The sequence below is a fragment of the Accipiter gentilis genome, chromosome 14 (genome assembly GCF_929443795.1).
Source record: "Accipiter gentilis chromosome 14, bAccGen1.1, whole genome shotgun sequence".
Lineage (NCBI taxonomy): Eukaryota > Metazoa > Chordata > Aves > Accipitriformes > Accipitridae > Astur > Astur gentilis.
The window spans coordinates 17,567,200-17,590,815 of NC_064893.1; the positions used below are offsets into that span (position 1 = coordinate 17,567,200).

A 23,616-nucleotide genomic window follows, 5' to 3' on the forward strand; every position below is an offset into this window, starting at 1 on the left:
AGAGATTTGTCAGAGCTGAAGGCAGAGCAAATGAGGCTTTCTGGATCTATACTTGTAAACTGCTCCCGCCTAAACTGTGGCGTACGGCCCTGGGCACCCGTTACGCCGGGTAGACCTGTCCTCGAGGATCAGGCACAGCAGCAAGCGGGAGAGGAAATAAGCCAGAAGACTTGGGAAGTGATGCGCTTACAAGTCGAAGGGGACCCGGAGAAGAAGGAGCTTCAGGACAGGTGAGTGTGTTTTCAACTTTGCTGTTAGCAGCGTTATCTTCTGTGGGTGCTTGTTGGATTCATAGGATGGGCTGTGTTCACGTTTAAAACGCACCCATTCTGCACAGCCTTGTTCCTGTCCCTAGTCAAACTATTGCCTTCAACAGAACGGATAGAAAAAACTGTCTGACAGACAGAAGCTCTTGTGAGGAAGGCAGGACTGGAAAAGAGATGGCATATTACAATGTTTTTGCTGTTAACTGATTCTTGGTGAGAAATGGAGACGAGCGTAAAGAGAGCTGTGTCTCTTGCACAGCCCTTTTGCTACCCAGGGCTGTGCTAAAGGAGTTGGGAGGAATTTGCACAGGACCATCATATGCAACGTAGCCCCTCCGTACTGCCGTTTCCACGCTAGACTGAGTGCAGAAGGCCTTTGGGGCAAGGAGTGCCATTTTGCAACATCACACATACGAACCTGAATCATCCTGTGATTATGAGTTTGCGTTAAAAACTTGTTTGTCTTTCCCCTTCTCATAGACTGAAGGACTTAGCTGCACTTGAAGGAGAACACTCATTATTACAGAGCGAGTTGGTAGTCGCAAGAGAGATGCTGGAGGAATCGCACCTTCAGAGGGATCTGCTGAAGCAAGAGAAACACGAGCTTACCGTGGCACTGGAAAAGGTATGGTCACCTTATTCCGAGGCAGCACTTGTGGGAGAGGCAGTTGTGATAGCAAGACCACCACAGATGGTGTTTCTGGCAGTAGAAGCCAGGGACAATGTTGTTGTCCTTCTTGGAAAATGGTGATCGGACCACAGAGGCTCTCCGGTGTAGTTAGTGCCCACGTGCTTGTTGGGAACGCGGAACTGGGAGCGTGTCAGAGACACAACAGGGGACCTGGAGTTGCTGCTTGAGGTCAGGGATTTTCCTGTCTTTGTTGTCATGTTGTTCTTTTGTCTCTGCAGGCAGAGCAGTCAGTAGCAGAGTTGACAGGGGCTCAGAATAAGCTGACTGCTGAGATAGCCGATCTACAGGTTGCAGCAGCGAACATGAGCAGTATCAATGAAGCTCTTGCGTTGGATAAAGTGCAGCTGAACAAACTCGTGTTGCAGGTGAGCAGAGTTGTCAAAGATCTTGCCAGGTGTTTGTCTCCAGCTGCTGCTTCTCAGCCTTCTTGCCTTCGGACAGTATGACTGTCTGAATGTGGAAACGTAGCTCTTTTCCCTGTCCAAGCCGAAGCTCCTACAGAGTAAACCTTACTGTTATTTTATTTCCTCTGTGCTTCTGTGATTGTAGCTGGAGCAAGAGCATGACGTTCTGTCAGGCAAAGTGGACGAGATGGAGAGAGCAAAGATCTCTGACCAGGAGAAGCTGAACTTGTGTGAAAGAGCAAATGAGGCGCTGAGCGCAGAGAAAGCCCACCTGGAGCAGCTGCTGAAGAAAGCAGAGGAGCAACAGGAGGGGCTGCAGGCAGAGCTGAGGATGCTGGCAGAGGAGAAGGCAGAAACCCAAGAGAAACTCAATGAGGTGAGACCAAAAACCTGGTGCTTTCTGGGTGGGCTTTTGGCTGCTTGGCTCAGTGAAGCTGTATCTGTTGGATTCTGCAGTGTTTTTTGTCAAGGAGACACTTGGTAGCGCTGGGGGTCTGACGGCCTTGTTTACTTCCTTCTGGAAATGTGTTGGTGGCTTGCAGAGCTGTTGTGCAATTCTCTGCTTCTAGAGATTCCTTTAATCCACCTGGCTGTGTTGGCCTCTTTTTTGGCTTTTGATAAGCTGCAGAGAGGTGATTTGCCTTGCCCACGAATCTGCGTGAGGCTGCTACTCTCACATGCGTCGAAAGAAGCAAACAGGGTAGCTCTTCACCCATTTTCTGAGGCCAAAAACCCCCGGGGCTGCATGTTTCTATTTACGCTTTTTGTTGTGAGGTCTGCAACTTTCCAAGCTCCGCTTGTTGGGTCCTGGAGGGCGGGACAAAGGGGCAAGTCAGCGTCTGCTGTCCTGTACTGCTAACAACGGGAATGACATCCTGAAATTGTTGAAACTGTATTTTAGGACATACGTGCCGCTTTGAATTGCTAGATCCTCTTTAGGCTTTGAGGGAGAAGCTGAGAAAGAGGTGATCACAGAAGACTGTTTACTCTGGACTAACTGGTTTTGGTAGAGTGGAAAAAGAGCTTGGGAGAATTGTATCGCTGGAGGAGACTAGGGAGTTTGCCATCCTTTCAGTGTCGGTTTCATAATGTACAATCTTAGGTCTTAGGGGGTAACTTTGAGAGGAGAATTGTTTGTGTCTGATGGTCTGTTCTCTGTTAGACAGTCTTAGTTTTGGAGTACGTGGTCTGTTTGGCAAACACCCGTCAGAGGTGTATTGGCATCACTGCAGAAGAAAGCCAAAAAACGACAGTTAGTCTTCAGGCTTGAATGCCAGCAAGGTCTATTGGACAACTTGTTTGTGTAAGACAAGTAAACAGTATTGTTGACATGAACTACTGTCCAAGTAGAGTCTACCGTCTCTTTGGCCACACCAGCCGGACTTCCGTAAATCACTGAATGACACTGCTCACCACGAGGGCTGTTTCCCTGCCAAGGATCACCTCTTTGCATCCAACTGCTGTACACACTGAAGTAGGTGTGTGGTGGTGTTTTGCGACAAGGTGACGCTTTGATGTTGGTTTTTCTTCTTCTAGAAGGAGAAACCATGTGTATTTCCACTTTGTTCGGCGAGCAAAGTTGCTCTTGCTCAACGGTTCCTGGAAATTTCCAGCACTGGAATAGATTCTGATAGAACTTTAGTTTGCAAGGTGGCAGTTGTGGAAGATGTGGTATTTTTGCGTGAAAAGATGTAGTCTGGGGTGTGTACGTTTGTCCTGAAGGGGCCGCCTGGTCCCAGGCAACCCAGTAGGGCCTTATTACACATGGCTTTCAGGTTAACAGCCCTAGTGCCTTTTGGCAGCCCAGGCTGTTAGGGCGGTATGAAGCAGATGCTCTTAAACTTTCAGGCCAGAGTACCGGAGCTCTCTCTCCTCTAGCTGATTCAGAAGTGGCACTGGCTGGCTCTGCACAGAACTCCAGAGAAAGGACTCTAACTGTATTTTGTCCCGCTTTCAGGTTCACCGCCAGCAAGAGTCAGCTAGCAGTGGTCTGGAGCAGTTGCGGCAGGAGTCCTCTCGCCAAGTGCAGGCACTGGCCAACGTATCCAAAGAGAAGGAATTGCTGGCGCACGAGAAGGCTGCCCTAGAGGCGCGACTGGCAGCCACGGAGCGGGACAGACGAGGCCTTGCAGAGCAGCTGGCAGAGGCCAGGTAAAGGCAGGGGGGAGACCCTAGGCAGGAGATTATTTAATGCCTGTAATTATAGAGGTGATAATCATTACGCGAGGCTTCATTGCATCCTGTATGCTTTTGAGCTGTTTTCACCTTCCATGGACAGAAAATGAAAGAATCTCGAGCAAAAAAACCCAACCAAAAACCCAAACCAGTACAGCATGGTTTGAATGTTATTTTTCTGACAGCTAAAGCTAACAAAGCTCTCCTGAGCCTGGGGCTCACGTTTATGCCCCCTTGCACGTTCCTGTGTGAAGTCCAAAGCAAGCCAGCGTAATTCCTCGGTATCTGGTACCTTGGCTCTGCATTGAGTAATAATTAAACCATGCAGATGTTTACTGAAACCCAAAGCTTCTTTCTGGTTTTGGTTTCTCGTTCTGCACGTTTGAACTTGGATCTTTCCTTATCCAGTAGTTTGACAGGGGATCTTCAGAATTCAAGGCTATTACGTACGGACATGGCGAGTAGGACACTGCCGTTTAGGGTGAAGCTAGAGGCTCGTGCTGAAAATCTTGAGGGCCTACTCTTTCTAGTCTAACTCTTGTTACCTGTGGTGCAGGACCTAGAGTTGGTTACACCAGCAGCAGGGAAGCCTCTTTTGAATGCTCGCCAGTCTGCGGGAATTGTTGCCCATCATTGGTGTGTGGGTCCGGTACTCCTTACCACGTGCTGTTTTGAGACAGACATCATGGAGGAGTTTATGCAGGGAAGGAACGAGATTTTGTCCTTCTGCTGGATCAGGTTTCTAAGATCACGTGTGACAAGTTCTGCTTTTAAAAAAAACCAACCACCCCAAACTGCCCAACGTATCGAGAGGTTTGTCCTCCTCTCAGGTCTTTTTTAGAAGACTCCTGACCTTGCAGAGCTGTACAAATGAGAGGTTGTTTGTCATGCTTCTTGACTTTTACGCCTTACCACTCCAGAGTATGTTGTTAGCAAGGCTGATAAACACCATTTTGACTCGGTCTGTTTCTTGAGAGCTGCTGCTGCTTCTGAGCTCCAGCTCCTCTTATTTGATCCAGCTGAATTATGTTCTGTCAATTATTGGGCTGCAGCAACTATTCTTGCCAGATGTTGTTCTTAAGAGCCTGTTGTTGTCGTCACAGTTTTGGACTCTTTATCTTCTCTGTTCTGGTTTAGAGACTGACTTTGATTTATCCTTAAAATGGAGCATATTTACTCTGGACTGCCAGAGATTGGCGTAGTCAGAAATATGTGCTCGTTCTCCTTCTTGAAGATAGACCCTCCATCGTCCATCAGAGCAGTGAAATCCTACTGTTGTGGGTCTTATTGCTGTACCACTCAGGTGCCCCTTTACCCTGAAGGATGTTATCCTGGTTGCACGCCTGTTCTAGTGAGGCAGTGCTGTGTATGGTAGGAACCTGGCACACCGGACGCCGTGTTAGATCAGGGAGGCAACTTCAGCTCCTGGTTGCAGAATCCTGTGTGTCATACGTAGCAGTTGGTTGAAGGCTGTGGATGTAACAATTTGCCTCCGCAGTACTACAACTTCCATTTTAAAGAGCGGCAAGTCGTTTGGGCTACTGCCTGCTTCGTTAGCAACGCTTAGAGAAAAGTAGCCAGTTTTTCTCGTGAACTTCCAAGAGTTTAAACTGAAGGCTACCTGTCTCTCCTTTCAGGTAGTCCTTGTTCAGGTAAAATCTAGTTCAGATTTCTTAGAAATGCTGCTTACAAGCATGAGATTTTACTATAGGATCTGATGTATTGCTTTAGTCCCTTTGAAATATAGGGAGTCTGGAAGATCACCTCCCTGTACGTACACTACGAACAGCATCAAAAAGTCACGAGTCAGCCAGGGAGATCCTCTTACTCTGTGCCCCTGCAGAGCAACCTGGAAGTGACGATGAGCAAAGGGCTGTGAGCAGAGGCTGGGCTTTTGCTTGCTGCCACAGACTTGGTGAGCGCAGCTACCCGTGTGTCATAGATCAGACAATAGCAATTTAAGATTTGCCTGTGGAGATCAAATTTGGCTGGGCTTTCTGTGTTACGCTAGGTCATAAGGAAAGCCTGGGCATTCCCTCAGAGGGGCCTGCCTTGCTCTTTTAAATGGCAGAAATATGCCTTCTGTATCCCAGTTTCCACGCAACCCATTTTCCGTACTGAGGGGTAGGGATCTTGAACCAGTTCCTACTGGACTAGCTCCCTGTGGGCGTCAGGAGCAAGAAACTCCTTTCTCTCCGTATTGGCGTCTTGTAGGTGCGGGAGGGAGACCCTGGAATCCAGCCTGCTTGAGGCTCAGCAGCGCTTATCTCAGCTGGAGATCGCCAGGAGTCAGCTTGAAATCCAACTTCAGACAGTCAGGCAGGCCAAGGAGGTGATACAAGGTGAGAGCCTCGTGTGCTTTGTTTCTGGTGATCCCCCTGCCTAGGGAGGATGGCATAAAAATAGCTCTCTGTGTGCAGTGCTTCTAAGGAGCGCAGGAGCTGGGGACAGATCCCTCCGACACTGAAATTCAAATGGCTTAAGGTTAGTGAAGTCAGAACCGCTGTTTGTGTAGGCCCTGAATCTTGCCATTTGCCACGTTTGCAGGGGAAGTGAAGTGCCTTCAATGTGAGCTGGAAGCAGAGAGATCTCTCATGAAGCAGGAACGGGAAAACATGGCGCAACAGCTCTTGCGGACAGAAGAGCAGTATAACGATACCCTGAAACTTCGGGAAACGGCTCACGAAGTGGAAATAAACAAGCTCCGGCAAGAGCTGGTAGGAAACAATATGCTTCTGAATTCTTGAGGCAAGCTTTGTGGGCTGGCTTTAGAAGAATAATAGCCTGAGCGTGTGAAATGGCAGCAAGCGTCTGTCATAGGCCACACGTTGCTAGGCCAGGCAGCAGAGCCAACGGCTCGCACTTGAAAGCACGTGAAGACCTACGGGACTATGCCGGGACAGTAAATGCAAGCCACGGATTCCGTGTGGGCCTAAGACGAGTTGAGCAGAAGGTTGGGTGGTCCCCACCCAAGGCATGGCAGTAAAGGGGTAGGATCTTAGCAGACTCCTGTCTACCGTGAAGCAGAGTCCTAACTTTCCTGCCAACTGGAGTCGCGGGAACTTTGTTCCTTTCTTTCTGTCCTTTCATGGTTGACAGAGGTGTTATCTTTGGGCTTAAAGCATACAGAACAGATAGAACAGCCCCTTGTTCCTGGTACGTGAGTTCGTGGCCCGTCTTGTGACTAGGGCATCGGGGTGCTGGCCTCTTTCTCACCCTGCAGTCCATCTGCATCTTTTCCTTGATGAGAATGGAGTTGAGCTTTGAAAATAGAGACTCTGAGACTAGAGAGAAATCCCGTAGGCGAGAGGTGCTAGGAAACAGGCAGCCGCCAGAGAGGGGAAGGTAACATCTCCTCTTCTTCCACCAGCTGACCCTCCTTTTAAGTTCCTTGATCGGACATGATTTGTGGAGGGCACAAAGCCACTACTGTGCGCTGTCGAGGTGGGGGTTTGTGGGAGGGATGAAGCTTCCCATTTTTTTGAGAAGCTTGGCTGGGACTCCATCCTGAAGTCTTTTTCTCCCCTCATCAGGCAAGCAAGCGGGAAGGGCACCATTCAGAGCTACAGGAGATGCTGGAGCAGTGGGAAAAGGAGAAGGCAGAGACGGAAAGGGAGCACGAGAAGAAGCTGTTTGATATGAAGCAGAAAGTTGCTACCATGCAAGCTCAACAAGAGGAGGAACGGACGAGAGCGGAAAGTGCCAAGCAAGAGGTAAAGACTGTGAAAGGAGAATTCGTGTGGGTTTTTTTGTTGTTTTTTTTTTACTCTTCTGGGCTCCTTATTGGCAGTGCTTCTCTGGACACCGTCCGTCTGGGTAGAAGCGTCTCTTAGATACCCCTTTGTAAAGAGGAGCGATGCCTTGGCAGCCGTGAGACCTTTGTGCCGTGAGGGACAGGGCCTGTAATGCGAGAGGCTACCCCAGTGTAGGTTTAAGAAAGGCAGGAAGCGCGTTGCAGCCTGAAGAGAACATGAACACTGTAACTGTGTCTGTGGTCTGACCACTGCTCCTTCAAGAGGGCACAGTGGTGTTCTAGAGGATGGTACCCTGAAAACTCTACACGGTAGAGGTCCAAAAAACCCCCCCAACGCCCAACCCCAACAACGGGGTTGTTCTGTCTTCCCTTCCTCCCTCCCTATCAGAGAGAACATCATCGTGCCACTGCCTAAATCATGGTTAGTCTGGACTTTAAATCCTGGCTGCAGTTCTGGCAGCTCCTCCCCAAAAGAACACACTAGAGCTAGAAGAGGTTCGGAGAAGGGCAAAAAGGAAGACGGGACTGGCCGAGTAAGCTGGGAAAGACGCAACCGAAAGGGGGGTGGCGCGGGGAAGGTCTTACAATGTCCCGAGAGGCAGGGAGGGAGGGGGCAGCCACTGAAGCAGGAGTTCAAATCTAGTACGACAAGCAAACATACGTGGGTGGAATTATTGAACCTCTTTGTCACTGTTTTGCAGCAGGAACGGGACAGACTGCGAGCAGTTAAAGAAGAACTGGTACGGGAGATGAAACTTCTTCAGGACTCGGTCACAGCCTCCGAAACCCGAGCAAATGCAGCAACAGATAGGAATCGCTGCCTTGAACAAGAACTTCAAACTACATTGTCTGTCTTAAAAATCAAAAACGAGGAAGTGGAAACGCAGCGGGAGAAAATCCAGATGCTCCAAAAAGAGGCAGCACAGAGACAAGCTTTGCAGGAGAGTCTCACTCATATGACTGCCATCCTGTCAGAGAGGGAGGGAGAAATGAAGTTGTACCAGGAACAGATGAGAATGCTGGAGAACCAGAAAGAAATGCATGAAACCACTGTCAGTGAGGTTATCAAGGACATAACAGAGAAGAACCAGAAGGTTGAATCCCAGCAAGAACAGCTACAGGAGCTGGAGAAGCAGCAAGAAATGCTGAGGACTGCTGTCAGCAAGATGAGCAAAGAGCTGGAGGAGAGAGACCGGGAGATCGGATCCCAGCAAGAACAGATACGGGAGCTGGAGAAGCAGCGAGAACTGCAGAGGACTGCTGTCAGCAAGATGAGCAAAGAGCTGGAGGAGAGAGACCGGGAGATGCGATTCCAGGAGGGGAAAATAATGACTCTAGAACGAGACGGTGCATCACAAGTGAGAAATCTGCAGGTGGATCTTGATCATATGAAAGGAAACTTGAAGGAGAAGAATTTGGAGCTGCAGTCTCTGACTCAGCAGATCCAAGCGCTGGAAATGGAGAGAGAACAGGTGAAATCTCTGCACGCGAGCCTTGGACACCTGAGGGCAGTTCTTAAGGACAGAGAGAGCGAGTGTGATTCTCAAAGGGATCAGTTAAGACTCTTGCAGCAGTACAAGGAACAGCAAGAGGGCTACCTGCAAGAGCTTCGTGGTACACTAGAAAAGATGACCCTGTCTTTATCTGAAAAGGATCAAGAGCTTGAGTCACAACAAAAGCAAATCCGGGAAGCTGAAGAAGTCATGGAAATGCAGTTAAGGACTGTCCGCGACCAACTGGAGCAGACCTTAGGAGCCTTAAAAGAAAAGGACAGACTCCTAGACATCCAAAAGCAACAAGCAAGGAGCTACGCGGAGAAAACAGAAGAACAGATGAATGTCTTGCACAGAGACTTAGAATACACTACAGCAGTACTGAAAGAAAAGGATTTAATGATTGAATCTCAGAAGGAACTGATTGAGACCTTCCAAAAACAAGAGCGAGACTCTGGACAGCAGAAGGAAATTCTGCAGCAGCTTCAAGTGGCACTGAAGGAAAAAGAACACGAAATTCTATCCCTTAGAAAGCAATGTGAGGCGTGGAAGGAAAAGGAGGAAAGGCATGAAGCTGAGCAAACAAATCTCCAAGCAACAAAGCTGACTCTGAAAGAAAGAGAGGAAAAGGTAGAGGTTCTGGAGGAAGCTATCGCTAAGCTTCAACAGCAAAAGGAGGAGGCAGCGATGCAGACCGAAGCCATACAGCAAAAACTAGAATACGCTGAATCTTCTCTAGAAGCGAGAGATCAAGAGATAGTGTCTTTGCAAGAGCACGTCCAGGAGCTTCGAGAGCAGAAGGAGTTAGAAGGCAAGCGGGCCAAGAGTCTAGAGCAGGATCTAGACAAAATGAGCCAAATCTTGAAGGAGAACCACTCGGAGTTCCTCAGGCAGACCGAGCAAATGAACATGTTCCGGCTTCGTGAAGAAAGCACGAAAGTAGCGCTAACGTCATGCCAGCAGCAAGTGGATCTGCTTGAGCAAGCGGTGAGGAAGAGAGATGAAGACAATGAAACTCTCATGCAAAAACTCCAGCGCCAAGAAGAAGAACTGAAGACCTTGCAGAATCTCCAGCTGAGGCTAACCAAGGAGAATGAAGAGGTTAGGCATGGCAGAGAGCGAGAGAAGCTCCTGGAAGAAGCCTTGCGTGAGAAGGAGCAAGAGGCCAAGGCTGAAGGTGAACTAAAAGAGTTAAAAGAGGAGGTAAGAGCTCTTCGGGAAGATCTCCAGCATGTTCAGCCGACTCTGACAAAGAAGGATGAAGAGATCAAGAACCACAGAGACAGAGTCGGGTACTTAGAGAAGACTCTGAGAGAGAGAGAACAAGAGCTTAGGAGGCAGAGCGAGCTCTTGAAACAATTAACATCAGCTTTGCGATGGAAGGATGGCGGAGAGACCCTGCAGAAACAAATCCAGAAACTCCAGAAATGGGAGGAAGAGGAAGCAGAGAAGAGGCGAGTTCTCCAGGAGAGAGACCGTTCCTTGCAAAGACAGAAGGAGCTAACGCAACAACTGGAGGATGAGCGGAAAGCCAAGGGGGAAGAATTGGAGCGCACGATTGCTGTTTTGAAGCAGACCGAGAGCAGAGAAGTCAAATGGAAAGAGAAGGCACAAGCTCTGACTCTTGCCCTTACCAAGAGTGAAATGGCCAATGGGACTCTGAGGGAAGAAATAGCCATCCTGCAGAGCATGGTTTCGGAGAGGGACACGGACCGGTTTCATCATCAGGTAGGCAGTGTGACTGATCATCAGTCAACTAAAATGCCTATAAAGGATTCTAAGGATGATGCCCATAAAGATACGGGAATATGTAGTCCCATAAATACATGACCTGCTTGGCCAAAGAAACTGCGGTTGTAGCCAGCAGGCTTGCCTGTCTGCGTAGCTCAAGGCATTCCCCTGCTGACATGTTTTCTGTCAGCCCCCGAACTACTGAAAGAACTACGGAGCTTGCTGTTAGAGTTACCCCAAGCCCAAACGTTGGGGATGGGTAATTGGTTCTCTCCTGCGTAGGCAAGCTTAGCCAACGTGTCGCGGTTGGGGTTTGGCATGGAAAGGTAGGGGCACAGTTGACCAAAGTAAGGGACTAGCCTTAGCAGAATTTTGTAACGATGGTTGCACAGCAGCTGCGCTGACGGTGCTTTCAGAGATGTCGATTTTGGAGGTACAGCTTTTCCAGTGTATTAAAAATAACGGCATTCGTACCGTTGCCTGATCAGGTGAAGGGCTTCATTGCGCATTCAGGATGTACTTGTGCTGCGGTCCAAAAAGCCGGAAGGCAAATCTGTGTGGATTTCCCCACGGCGATCGGGAGGAGGGCCCCTAGGAAGAGAGTGTGTTGTTTTGGCCCGTCAACCCGGAGGAGCAGAAGGGACTTGGCACTGTCCATTCCCGAGTCCGGTCACACTCCCCGACTTGTCGATTCTGTCCCTCCTAACCCTTATGGGGCACCAGCTCAACATAAACTCCTCTCTGTATGCCCAGCAGGCTATTGCAGAAGGGGAGCAGCTATCATGGCTCTCGGAGAAGAGACTCCTGTCACAGCAGCTGGAATGTCTGCAGCGAGCAGTTGCAAGGCTGGAACTGGAGAAGGCGGAGCTGAAGCAACTCAATGCTGAGCTCAGGAGGACTCTCGAGCAGGTAAAACAGGCTTTCACTGCCTCTGCAAAGCCTCACGGTCCTCTGGATCACACCACATTTCCACAGACAGCACTTTGGAGTCCTCTGCTTGTTTCCTTCCCTCTCCCGCTTCCCCCTGTGGACACACGCTTTTGTATTTGCTCTCTCTTCTGGCACCCCGTTGCCTTCACAAATGCGCATTCGCTCCGGTCCCAGCCTTCTTGCCCCAGTGTCCCCATACACGCACATTTGACACTCTTGTGTCAGGACCTGTTTCCTCTTGCTCTTTCTCTTCCATAGCCTACTTTGAGTGCTTTTTGCCCGCAGCGTTCTCTGGGGCAATTAACAGCCTCTGAGCAGAGCAGAAATCTCCTTGCCATGATGTCCAGAGCTCCTTTTGCTCCTTGTTTGGTGGCAGGTTTCTGTCACCCTTTCTCCTATCACCTATCGCCTGCAGGTGGAACGCGAACGGAGGAGACTGAAGAGATATCACAGTGGTCGGTCGCTGCCGGATGCGTGCGGATTTTCGCTCTCTGACCAGCACAAGATGGCTGCTTCTAGACAGGTGAGAACAGAATCTTCCTTGGTGGGAGGAGGGTCTGGCCGTACAGAGGAACAGTGGCAAATCCCAGTGGCAGCATCCCCCCAGCATAGACCCAAGAGAAGTGGAACGTAGACCATGGCCCTGGCCAAACTGGAGACCAAAAGGAAATCCTTGCATTTTCTTCACAGGAGGAGTCTCACGCTCGCTGCAGTCGTCGATTAGCTGAGTTGCAGAACCAGGTGAGGAGTGGGAAGGCTCTCGTCAAAAGCTGCCGTGGCTGTACTGAGGGGCACAGCTTTGCACGATGCTACAGCCCGAGTTTTGTTTGGCTGTCGGGAAGTGAGTACACCAGGCAGTGGAAATACCCAGTCAGTCAGACACATCTGTTGGCCATGGCCACACAACGTCATGCACCTAGGTCTAGGCTCTGGCTTGCCTAGAGGTCAGGCGTGGTGGGAGAGGGATTGGAGGAAATTCAGAGAACTGGCACTCGCCTGAATATAGAGAAGATTCTAAGGATGTTCCCCTTGAGTCTTACTCATCTTGTTGACGGCTTCCATTTTCCCTTGACTCCGTTAACAGTAGAGCTTGCACTCTATCTGAGCTCCAGGGGTCTGAGGCAGCGCCAGAGCTTACAGCCTTCGGGCAACCGTTAGTCTCCTATTGCTATGCTGTGCTGATCACGATCCCAGTATCGGGCCGAGTCGGAGACCTAAGCACAGCGTGGACGCTTGTTTTATCAGTGCAAGAGTGTACATCCCAGCTCCTGAACCCTAGCGCATCCCTTGACAGCGGTACTGGCAGTAGCAGCAGTCGCCAGGCTCCTCCTCCATGTGCTTTTAAGCGTCTGGTACGCCCTGGCCTCCCGGAGGAGGTGAATCTTCACAGACGTTCAGGGCAAAATGCTTGTAAGATTTATGCGAGTAAAGTACACGGTGCTCAGCTCTGGCAAGTGAGCCGAGCACACCGCTGAAGCCATCAAGTTATACCTTAAGGGTGTTTTCACCGGGAAGCCTCAGCGCCTGCAGTTCCGTTGCTACAGATAACGGATAGAACCCCCTTCCCCCTGTGACGGTTGTGTCTGCCCGCACTGTGGACCTACTCCAGCAGTTCAGCAGGAAAATGAAGGTGCTCTGCTCAAAGCATCGTCCTCAGCTGGCTAGTTGGGGCACCCCTCTGGGTCTGGGAAACAGCAGAACTGGAACTTGATCTCCCCCTTCCTGGGAGATGCTCTTAGCAGCAGACGGCCGCTTCTCCCACGCGTACCTCTGGGTTACCTACCAAAGCGTGGGAGGCTTCCAAGGCCAGCTGCACAAAGGTGCCCTTATTATTTCAGAGAGAAGGTCAGAGCTGTCCCTCTCTTCAGGGGTGGTGTTCCCTAGCCTACGCGTATCGTTTGCTGTGAAGTCCCTCTGACGTCTTGCTTTCCGTGCGCGCTACCGGCTTCTAATTCAGCACCTCGCGTTCCCCTTCCGGAGCTGGCTGCCCGAGTTTCCCACCTAGTCTGCTCTAGATGCTTAGCAGATTAGGGACCCTCTTTTTACCTGGTTTGGCTTTACGTTGGCAGACCTTGGTATTGTAATTCAAACGGAGCAGGTTCCATAAGCCATAAAACTCCTTTAGGAATTGCTTCTGTTATTTGAGTTCATTTGCCAAGAAAGAGTATTTTCGTACTCCTAGCTGGAGGTTGGGGATGGCATTCCCACGTGGGACAGAGCCCTTGGCAAAGCACACGTCACTTTGAAAACAGAGCAGAACCTCCGGCCTGAGCTGTTCTCCCCGAAACAGCAAAGCACCGAGCGCTGCTCCCAGTGCTGGCATCTCCTCCGCTCCAAAGCAGGCAGAGGGCAACATGCCAGAGCTGCTGTGGCTGCGCTGCCCTGCCCTGCAAAGCTGACAGGAGGTGAGAGCAGCTGGGTCTCTCCCACCAAAAAGCCCAGCAGGCACGACCCGCTGTTGCCAGGAAATAATAAGAGTTTGAGGATTTTGAAGGCCTCAGCAGTCCTTTAAGGCTCCTTTGCCCCCTGGGCTGTGTTCATCAGATTTTGCTCTGCTCATTTGTGAAATGCTCTGAAGTTAGGAAGCGTGAGCGTTTTCTCCCCTTTCACGTGCTAGCTGTCAGGTTTCTAAAGTAGATCGTAACAGAACGGTTCTGCACTACCTTGTGTAAGCAGCAGGCCTCCTGCTGAGGAGAAAGCATGTGGAACTAAGGTGGCAGTAGCCCAAATCTCTCCTTTGAAAAAAAGGGTTGGGTTACGAAATCCTGTAGCAACCTCTCTCTTTAATATGCATGTCATGTCTCGGTGTTGGGCCTGTGAATGGTATGCCAGAAAGAAGCTCGGCATTGTCGGTAATCTGAGCTCAGTTCGGGGTGGCTCTGGCAACCTGTTAGTTCCCGTTCCACAAGGACAACGTGTTGGTCCGGGCTGGAGCTGGAGGGTGCGTCTTCCCTGACGGCCGGATCTGTGGAGCTACGGCTGGTCCTAAGAGCGTGGGCTTGTCTGAGCTCGGCCTTTTGCCTCTTTCAGGTGTCCCTTCTGCAGACGCAGCTGGCAGAAGAACGAAAATACAAGCAGGACTATATCGAGTGCTGTGCCAAGACCAGCCAGGAGCTGTCAGACCTTCACCAAGAGCTGTCTCGCTCCTTAGCAGCTGTGGTCAGGGAGCCCAAAGCCGCTGTTCTGGAAGCAGAGGCTCGGAAGCTGGGTCAGCCTCTCTGAACCTTCTTTTCCTGTAGAGGAGCAGCTGCAGCATCACGGCGTTCCAGTCTTGTGCCCTTCCCGCAAACGTACTCTGTATTTTGCTGCGGGAAATGGGGGTACATCTGTTCTGTTTGCGTTTGGAAGCATCTCCTAGCGCCAGTGACTTTAAAAATTACTTTCTTTTAATAAAAGAGGTTTTGCAGGACTGCACTTTTTCAACGGGGGTACACATTGGTTCTGTTTATGTTCGCAAGCATCGCCTAGTGCCAGCGATGTTTAAAATGTTTTTTAATAAAAGAGATTTTGCAGGACTGCGCTTTTTTAGTAGGAAAAAGCAAGGGCTAGGCAAGTATGTGGCTTAGGAAAAGCTTATACTCTCTTTTTCACTTGCACAAGTAAGCTGTTCCGAGCTGCTGTCCGGTTTAACCTCCTGAGTTCGTAGCCCTTCCTTCCCTGTGACGAGAGAGGGAAACACAGGCGGAGGTGGTACCAAGAGGAAGGGGTGAAGGGTGCAGGCCAGGGATGGGAGGTGGGGCAAGAGCGCGGCGCTTTTTTCCTCCCCTTTTCCTTCTTTTCCTTCCTTTTTCCTTCCGTGCTTCGGCACAATAAGCGCTGGCACTCTCCCGAGGCGATTTGCTTTCAGCTTTGTTGCTGCGACAGCCAGCCTGAGGGACAGCTCGGTTGTTCTGCGAAGGGCGGGGGTAACAAACGCCAGCCCTGTCAAAGCTGGAGGCAGGGGATGGGACGGGACGGGATGGGATGGGGAGGAGGTCAAAGTGAGTGAAAACTGCTCTCTGCCAGCAGCTCCGCCTCGGTCTCAAGCCCTTCCCAGCTAACCGGGTGATCTCGAGAGCCCCCCCTCGGGGGCCGCTGGCAGGGAGGGTCAGAAGAGGGCGAGGCGGCAGCGAGGACCTTCCCGCCCCCTCGGAGCCCGGGAGCCCGAGCCCCAGCCCCTCCCCGCCCGCCCCCTCGGCCGGCTTCGGGCCGCGCTGCCCGGCGGGGCGGTGGCGGGGCGGTGCCGGCCCGGCGCCGGAAGGCGGGTTTGGTTCCGGGCCGCGCGGCGCCATGGACTCGCTGTGGCGGCTGAAGCGGTTCGATGCCTTCCCCAAGACAAGACCCTGGAGGGCTTTCGGGTCAAGACGTGCGGGGGCGCGCTGGGTGAGCGGGCGGGGTGAGGGCGGCCGGGGGCCGGCGGCGGGGGGGCCTTGCGGGCCGGCGCTCGGCAGCGGCTCGGGGCGGTGGCGGCGGCGGGCGGGCTGAGGCGGGACTGAGGCGAGGCGAGGCGGGCGCGACCGGCGGGGCTGACGGCGGTTCTCGTCTCCCCGGCAGTGACGGTTGTCAGCGGGCTCATCGTGGTGCTGCTTTTCTTGTCGGGGCTGCAGTACTACCTCACCAAGGAGGTGAGTGGCGGCGGCGGCGGCGGGGGGGGCCCGGCCCCGCGATGCTGCTTCTGGCCGGGGCGGCCCTGCGGCCCGGGGCGGCCTGCCGTGCCTCCGCACCCCCGCCGAGCCGCCGCCTCCTCCGCCGCCTCCTGCGGGCTGCCCACGCGGCAGCTTCACCCGCCGCAGATGTGCGTGGGGTTTTTTTCTTTCTTTCTTTCTTTCTCCGAGCTGGCGGCCTTGAGGCCGGGAGCGGGCTGCCCTCCCCCGAAAGCCGCTTGGCGCCGAGGGTGGCTCGGGGCTTCCTGTAACGCGGCCGCAGGAGAGCGTCTCAAAGTCTCTTCTCGCTGCCTCTGCCGCCTACAAGCAGGCAATGCAAAGGAAAGCGAGGAGGCTCCTTGCGGGAGCCCCCGTCCCCACCCCAGGTTCTAAGGTTCCCGAGTTAGTAGCTTTCTTAAAAAAAAGCGTTAGAAATGGCAAGCGCTTGGCTGCGGTGGGAGGCAGCAGCTCAGGTGTCTCTTGAATCCCAAGTCTTAAAAATCAGCCGAGGGAAAGCGGCCTTTTGATTGGCTTCCGAGTGAAACAGGACTCTGTTTTTCCTTTGTTCCTAGGTTCATCCGGAATTGTACGTTGACACATCAAGGGGAGATAAACTGAAGATCAGTCTCGATGTTATTTTTCCACATCTGCCTTGTGCTTGTGAGTCAGCCTTCTGAATGTTGGGGACAAGTTTCATACTTGCCGAGGGCCCGACAGGCTCGGTGTGCCCGCTGCTTCCGAGTGCTGCGCTGCTGCTTGGGCCACAGACAGGGAGGAACTGGTGACCCCTGGTGATTCCGCGGTGATTCCAGCCAGGCCCGCTGGGCACTCAAACCAGCACTTCCAGGCAGGCTGTATTGTTTTTCGAGGTGATACGTGAGGCTAAGGTACAAACCCCCTTACGTTTCTGTACGGTGTGGTGCTTTGTCAGAGAGCTGGGTCACACTGAAAAAGCTGGCACAGCGTTCGGTGTTCGGTGCTCGGGACTCCAGATTTGACTGTACTGTTGTTGAAACACTTTAGAGTGTTTCTCCTTGGGAAGTTACTTGGCGAGGCGCAACTTTTCTGTGGTTTTTGTACTTCAGTTCTGACCGTAACGCCAACGCCATGTGATAACCTTTCTCCCAAATTTTTAAAACCGGAGTGAGCGTTAATAGTTGGATTACCTTTTAACTAAATTCAAAACGAAGCTGCGGGGTGAAGTGACGGAAAATCTTGCAAGTCTTACTGCTTACCACTACTGTGCACGTTATCCGACCGTGCGCTAATCTTCCCTGGCTCTTGTTCTGTTGCGGTGATTCCTTTGGGTAATGCATTGGGCTTTAAACACAGTGAGTCTGGCTTCCTTGTGACCACCTGAGATATTGTTGGTCTTTGCCTTCCTCACGTTTAAAAGGGCACGGGAAGGCCAGAGAGTTTGGAAGCCCCTGGTGTTTTGTGCAGAGAAGCTGTCAGCCTTGTAAGAGAGCATGTAGCCAGCAAGTGCATCACGGTGCTTTGATACCAGGCCAAGACCACAGACCCTCTCAATCTTCTTTGTGAAAAGGGGTCACGAGGAAATGTGCTGATGGTGAAGGGGGAAGGGTGAGGAGGTAGAGGGAGGGAGGAGGCAGCTTTCAACCAATTTGAAGCTTAACTCCTGTACTCCTGGAAATGGTTATGGGCTTTGAGGGGTTTGGTTTTGGTTTCTTTTGCCTTAAGTGTATTACCTTTCAGGGTAACGCTTTCTGGGCAGCTGGAAGCCGTCCTTCTGGTACATCAAACCCAGCCCCGTGTTTGGAAGGGTCGTTCAGGGTGCTGCAACACGCGTTTTATTCCCTGTACGTCACTTGGCCCCAGCCATACACACTCTTCCGCTTTGGCACGCTCTTATCGCCCTCGCTGAAAGAGTCTGTATTTTCACTGGTTGAATGCTTCCTCAGCCTGCCACAGGCCGTAACAAATGTGTGTTTATAGACTACTTTCCTTGCTCACTGATTTCAGATTTGAGCATCGATGCCATGGACGTAGCAGGAGAGCAGCAGCTGGATGTAGAGCACAATCTGTTTAAACAACGTTTGGATAAAGCTGGCAACCGGGCGACTCCAGAGGCCGAGAGACACGGTAAGGTGCTATTCTGCCTTTCTTGGATGGATGCTCTTGTAGTCTTTCCATCACTGTGTGCCTGGTTTTGAGATTCACGGGAACAAGTGGCAGCTGAAGAGCATTTAAAGACCACAGGCTTTTGAAGAGTTTATAGCACGCAGATCTATTAAAGTGACAGATTCAGGTGAACTGCTGTTATACTTGCTACTTTTGCGAGGCAAATCTTTGCCTAGTCCCTCTGAAATTCGGACAAGGACTCACGGATGCATTTCAGGAATAAAGCTGCTGCGTGAATGCTCTTTTACAACTAGGAATCGAGCAGCTGTTCTGGCAAAACTTGGCTTTGGTTGTATCTTTAAATCACAGTGGGCTGGCAAATGGGACAACCTGGTTAGAGGAAAGAGCCTCTCTCCAGGGAAGGCTCCAGTGACTCGACCCTTAGGCCCAAGCTTGCACCTTACTACATTTACTTTGCGTGTGTTAATGCCTGCCTAGATAAATATATTTTAGTTGGTTTATCGGTTACAGGTTGTAGTAAGTGGTCCTTGGCTACCTAAACCTCGCCTTTACGTTCGTTTCGTGTTATGACTCATCGTTGCGCTTCGAGGCAAACCAGAAGCGATTCTGGCAAAGTGTTGCAATCTAACAGTAATACTGTCCCGACTTTTCCTTTCCAAAAGACGAGCTCCTTATTACTTTTTCTGGGAGATGGTGTAGTTCTACATGTCAGCATGAACTGAATTTGTTGATTTGTATCACTCAGATCGAACTTTTCTGTTCTTGAAGTTGCAAGGCTAAACTAAGCCAAGAGCTGAACGATTGGTAGGTACGGGAGTTTCTCCTGCTGTCACGGGAATGTGGTGATAGTGCTTTTACTGCTGTTTCGCTCAGCAGCCTCTCTGTGTTCAGAGGTTGTGGCGTTACAAACGTAATGCCTGGGGACAAAACCAGCTGTTCTGTATCTAATTCTCTGTTAAGGCATGTAGGCCTCCTGCCTTACTTGTATTGCCAGTCTCCCTCCGTTGGCATTACTCCGTCGGAACCGGTTGCTCTGGCTCCTTGTATAATCAAGGGAGAGGGAGAGAAACTCGTAAGAAGCGAATGGTCTCACCTAGGAAAGGCATTTCCAAAGAGATCAGATGCATCGCAGGCAACAAGCAATTTCTTCTGCTGTCTGGAAGAAGCAGGCGGCTAGTTTGGTTTCCATCAGCCATGTTGCAGGTTAGATCAGAAGCATCCAGCCATCTTCATTAAACTCTATGATTATCAGTTTCTATTAGTGATACTGACTTCAGTCAGTTACTTAAATGGCAGCTGTAGCAGTATTGACCTTAAAATTAGTAAAGCATACCCAAATTTCATGGAGTAGTATCTGGAGGCTTTTCCTAGTCATAGTTACATTAAGCTAGTTAATAGCTGAATGATTTCTGTGGTAGGTTGCATTCTGTGCTTGGATGTTGTCTTACTCCTTTCCATTGAGTGACGAGGAATGATTGAATTCTTTATTGGTGGTTCTTATCATTTCCTTTCTTTTAATGTGGACAGAGTTATCCAATTTCATGTATCATATCTGCATGCAAGTTGAGGACTGTGTTAATTGCAGGAAACCCTGCATGTAGAGTTCTATGTACTGCAGTTTCTTTGTAGTATCCAAACTGTGTGCATCACCTCTGGGTTTATCTCTCTGAGACAACTCAACAGGCAGCTGCTGATTCCATTTAAAAAGCTGTTACTGGTTGCTGTGTCTTGAAAGACTCTATGCGTCGTGCAGGTGTTCTTTGTGAAGGGGTGGGAATCATGGCTTTGACGAAGCGTAGCGATTGTTTAGCTCTATGCTTCCCGATGCTGTCTTTGAGTGTAATTACGAGATTAAAAGCCATACCACGTTTTGAACAATGAATTCTTAAGTGTGCTTTCAGCTGCTTTGAATGTTGCAAGCTTTAGAAAGTAAGTCTCACACAGTTGTTTACTAATGGGGATATTTTCCTAAAAGTTCTTATTTTCTTGAGGGTAGTTGCCATAAAGTATGTGATTAAAGAAGTAAGGCTAATGACTGATTTTCATGCATATTTCATACTTTTCCATTAAAATCTCTTTTTTTCTGTGGCTAGTACAAAATACAGACGTGTTTAATACTCGCTTCCGTCTGCCTGTTATACCTCCCAGTCTCAACAAACAGGGCCCTGGCAATGTTCTATCCCCTCAGCAGTGTCTGTCTATGTACCTTATCCCCTTCCCCAGCATTAGTGATGCAAGGAGCCACCTTTTCAAGGCTTATAGAGGGTAGTGCAGCAGCGCCTGGATAGTGAGCCTTAGAGGGCTTTTGTAACGCAAGGGACCTGGTCCTGCCCTTCAGGGTTTGTGTGTTGAAACAGACTGGTTTTAAGGGGGCCTCTTATTGTAAGAGCCAGTGGTTTTGTCCCCGTTCAGCCTTCTGCATGTAAGACCATGAAATTCCATGAGTTCGTGCCCCAGCCATACTGTGGCTGCACATGCAACACACAACGTGGCACAGACATTGTCAGAATTGTTAAGTCACGAAGAAGGTAGAAATTCCTTGGAGACTTCTAGTGAGCAGAGGTTAACGCGTGTGCCTTGTCAGCATTGTCATCTTGGAGGACTGGGTGCTGATTTTCCACTTGGGAGACTCTTCCTCTGATCTTGTTTCACAGCAATGTAGAACCGTGTTCGCTACATGTCTTGGGACAGGATTCTGCGTTGTGCACTGCCGACTGCCGTTGACTGCTATTGAAAATTTTGCTTGTGTAACAGGTCCTGTTACGATTGTCGCCATTTACTGTGCGACGTTGTCTGAAGTAGACAATGTTTTAACAAAGCCTTTGGGCAAGTAACGTCTGCTCAGCACTCCAGGGAGGCTTACAGATAGCCAGTTCTTGCTCTGGAGGGTGCGTTTGAGATGACAAATGGCACTCTGCTTCTTGGTCTTACTTCGCACCTCAACAGGCTCTGCGCGTACCGTTTCAGGTGGGCTTTGGGTGCAGGACGCGCAGCTTCCGAGACAGAACCGTTGCGTTCGTGTGTAGAACAGTTGTTGCGCACAGAACGGAACAAGAGTACAAGAGAGTGTTTCTAGTCACGCCTCGTCGCTTTGCATCCTCTTTTGTCTTAGAGCTGGGGAAAGAAGAAGAAAAAGTGTTTGATCCAAGTTCTTTGGATGCGGATCGCTGCGAGAGCTCTTACGGGGCAGAGTCGGAGGCCGTGCGGTAACCTTTACACCTTTTTGTATCTTCTTAGCGCTTGAATTAATACAGTTGTGTTGCATGCGTGTTTTTTTCCAAAGTGTCTACGAAGGTCTGTGCAGTGAAATCCTCCTGGGCCCGTGTTCAGAGAATGATGAGAACCGCTGTGGTTTTGGTCTGCCTTTGGAAGCTGCGCTCACGATTGTTAAGACCGTGCAGAGTTAGGTTGTCTATAGTTTGTGCACGTGCCTGTTTAAGGGCAGCGCAAATTGCGCTATCTTTGCAGCAGCACGAAGGCTGTATCTCATCAAACGGAATCTTTTCTGGGGTTATTTGGTGTCCAGAGGGGAGCTGTGTAAATTATTTCACCGTTACGTGAGCCGTCTTGGAATGAAACCTGGTTATGGCTTTGCCTTCTCACTTCTGCTGCAGGCTTTGCATCCTTACGGGAGCAAAGACCAGGCATTTATCGCTCGCACAAACAACGGGTGTCACTTGGTATTTCTCATTCCTCCTACCTGCAAAGAATTCTTCTGTAAGAATGGGTCCGTGGTAGCCCCTAGGTTCTGGACCATCCCTCGCTATCATTGTCTCTGTAGTGACTTGGTCTGTCCCGTCTGTCAAGTTGCGTCCTTCCGCAGAGGTGTTTCCATCTTGAGGGAGTCATGATTCCAGGCTTCAGCTTTTTCTTTGGTCCAGAAAAAAACCACAGAAGCAAAGAAAGAAAACTCAGTCTCCATCAGTCGAGGACACCGTTTCAGTGTGGAGGAGATCCAAACCCTCTGGCGGATCGCCTGTACAGTATTCCTTCCATAGAGGGTGTTCAGTGTGAGCTCCTTCTTAACTTCTGTCTCAAAGTAGCGTCTGCCGGGGAATTAACCGTTTTCATCCCCAAACTGAATACCGGAGGCTGAGATTCTTATTTCATCCTCGGCGTCGCCGAGGACTTTCCTTTTTACGCTGGTAAACTCCTTTCGGAGTTTGGTTGTCTCGGTGCTGAAAGACGCAAGGTCTCACCCGTATCTGTGCAGACAGACAAGCTGTTTTCCAGTTGTATCAAGCTCGTTTTGGAGACCACAAACGTGACGTTTCCGTTTGTCACTGGGCTATAATCCGTCAGAGCTCAGGTCGTACCACCAGTTGCTGGGAATGCCTAACGTTTGTCAGGCGGCCCCCTGGAAGCTCTCCGTACCTTCCATAGCTTCTCCAGACCACGAAACATGCTGTTGTAGAAGCCCCGCCAGGGCTGTAGCGTGTGGCAAAGTGGATGGAAACTGCTGTGTGAAGGATTCGGAGGCCCATCTCTGAGGAGGTGTAAGTCTATGACAGTTGTTGGTTAGTCATGCAGAGGGTTGAATATACGTGAACGGTCTTCGGAAACAAACAAAAAAGGAGGTTGCTTAACCTCCTTTGAGGTATGTCGTCCAAACGTACGTTTCTCCTGCCCCCCACCCCATCCTTCCAGGTATTCGCCTTTGTTGGGATCTTGCAGCAGAAGGAACAAAACAGCCTCGTGGTACGCTGCCTTCTCTGCGCATCAGGTGTGACAAAAGAAGCACAGGACCGATTAAGAACAAAAGCTTGTTACCCAGCTTTGACTGTTAACACGTTGTGAATGTAAACCTCGAGTGCGCTTCTGGATAGCTTTGGTTGCTCCTTCTGTTCCCTTGAGAAGTGGGAAAGAGTCTAAATATAACCAGCATTGTTATCTGGCGTGCTGCTTTAGAGCTCACTTAACACATAGGGGCATGCCACTGTGTTTTTCCTTTTAGTGGTTAATTCCTGCATTTTTGTTTCTCTGTTGCGCTTTAAATGGTTGCTTGTCCATATCTTAGCTCTTTGGCTAGCTAGGGAGTCATTTTATATGGCCTAGAAAGCACACTGGCAAAGCTGTTGCTCTTCCCCTTCTTGGTACGAGTTTTAAGTGCTGCTCTGTCTGAATCTGTGTGTCTTTTCCTTGAAAGGATCGGAGTATTTCTCTCTTCTCTCCTGCTCTGCTCGGTTTAGCAGTGCACGCTGTTGAGAGTCAGTGTTGCCGTATCCTTCCCCCCCCGCCCCGCCCCCAAGCCGTTTTAACTAGAGAGCTAAGTAATTTCTGTTACTTGCTGTGCCCATAAATCTCCTTTGGGAGGAGCTGTTGATCTAGGCTGGGAGCTGAGACGATTTCCTGAAAGCTGAAAGGAGAGCCATGCCAGGTCACTCTTCTGTGGTAGAGGAGGTCACCAGATGGAAAAGGTTGAGAATCTTTGCCTTAAACGATTTTAA

The 23,616-nt window shown here is 50.4% G+C and overlaps 1 protein-coding gene and 2 long non-coding RNA genes across 4 annotated transcripts in view; all 3 read left to right on the forward strand.

Annotated features, from left to right (window-relative positions):
* Positions 1–3,539, forward strand: part of LOC126045901 (centrosome-associated protein CEP250-like) — a 53,200-nt gene extending 49,661 nt beyond the window's left edge. For both annotated transcript variants that reach the window (XM_049817568.1, XM_049817569.1), the window contains exons 8-12: positions 3–230; positions 747–891; positions 1,176–1,322; positions 1,507–1,737; positions 3,319–3,539. In XM_049817568.1, the coding sequence (XP_049673525.1) occupies positions 3–230; positions 747–891; positions 1,176–1,322; positions 1,507–1,737; positions 3,319–3,516 (949 nt within the window). In that variant the 3' untranslated portion in view covers positions 3,517–3,539. The remainder of the gene's footprint in view (positions 1–2; positions 231–746; positions 892–1,175; positions 1,323–1,506; positions 1,738–3,318) is intronic.
* LOC126045927 (uncharacterized) overlaps positions 1–14,959 on the forward strand; it is a 35,387-nt gene extending 20,428 nt beyond the window's left edge. The window contains exon 2 of the long non-coding RNA XR_007508168.1: positions 13,265–14,959. This is a non-coding gene — a long non-coding RNA (uncharacterized LOC126045927). The remainder of the gene's footprint in view (positions 1–13,264) is intronic.
* A 713-nt stretch (positions 14,960–15,672) lies between these two features.
* On the forward strand, positions 15,673–18,067 carry LOC126045928 (uncharacterized). Its single transcript, XR_007508169.1, has 3 exons — positions 15,673–15,806; positions 16,639–16,726; positions 18,050–18,067. It is a non-coding gene; the product is annotated as an uncharacterized LOC126045928 (long non-coding RNA).
* Positions 18,068–23,616: the final 5,549 nt, after the last annotated feature.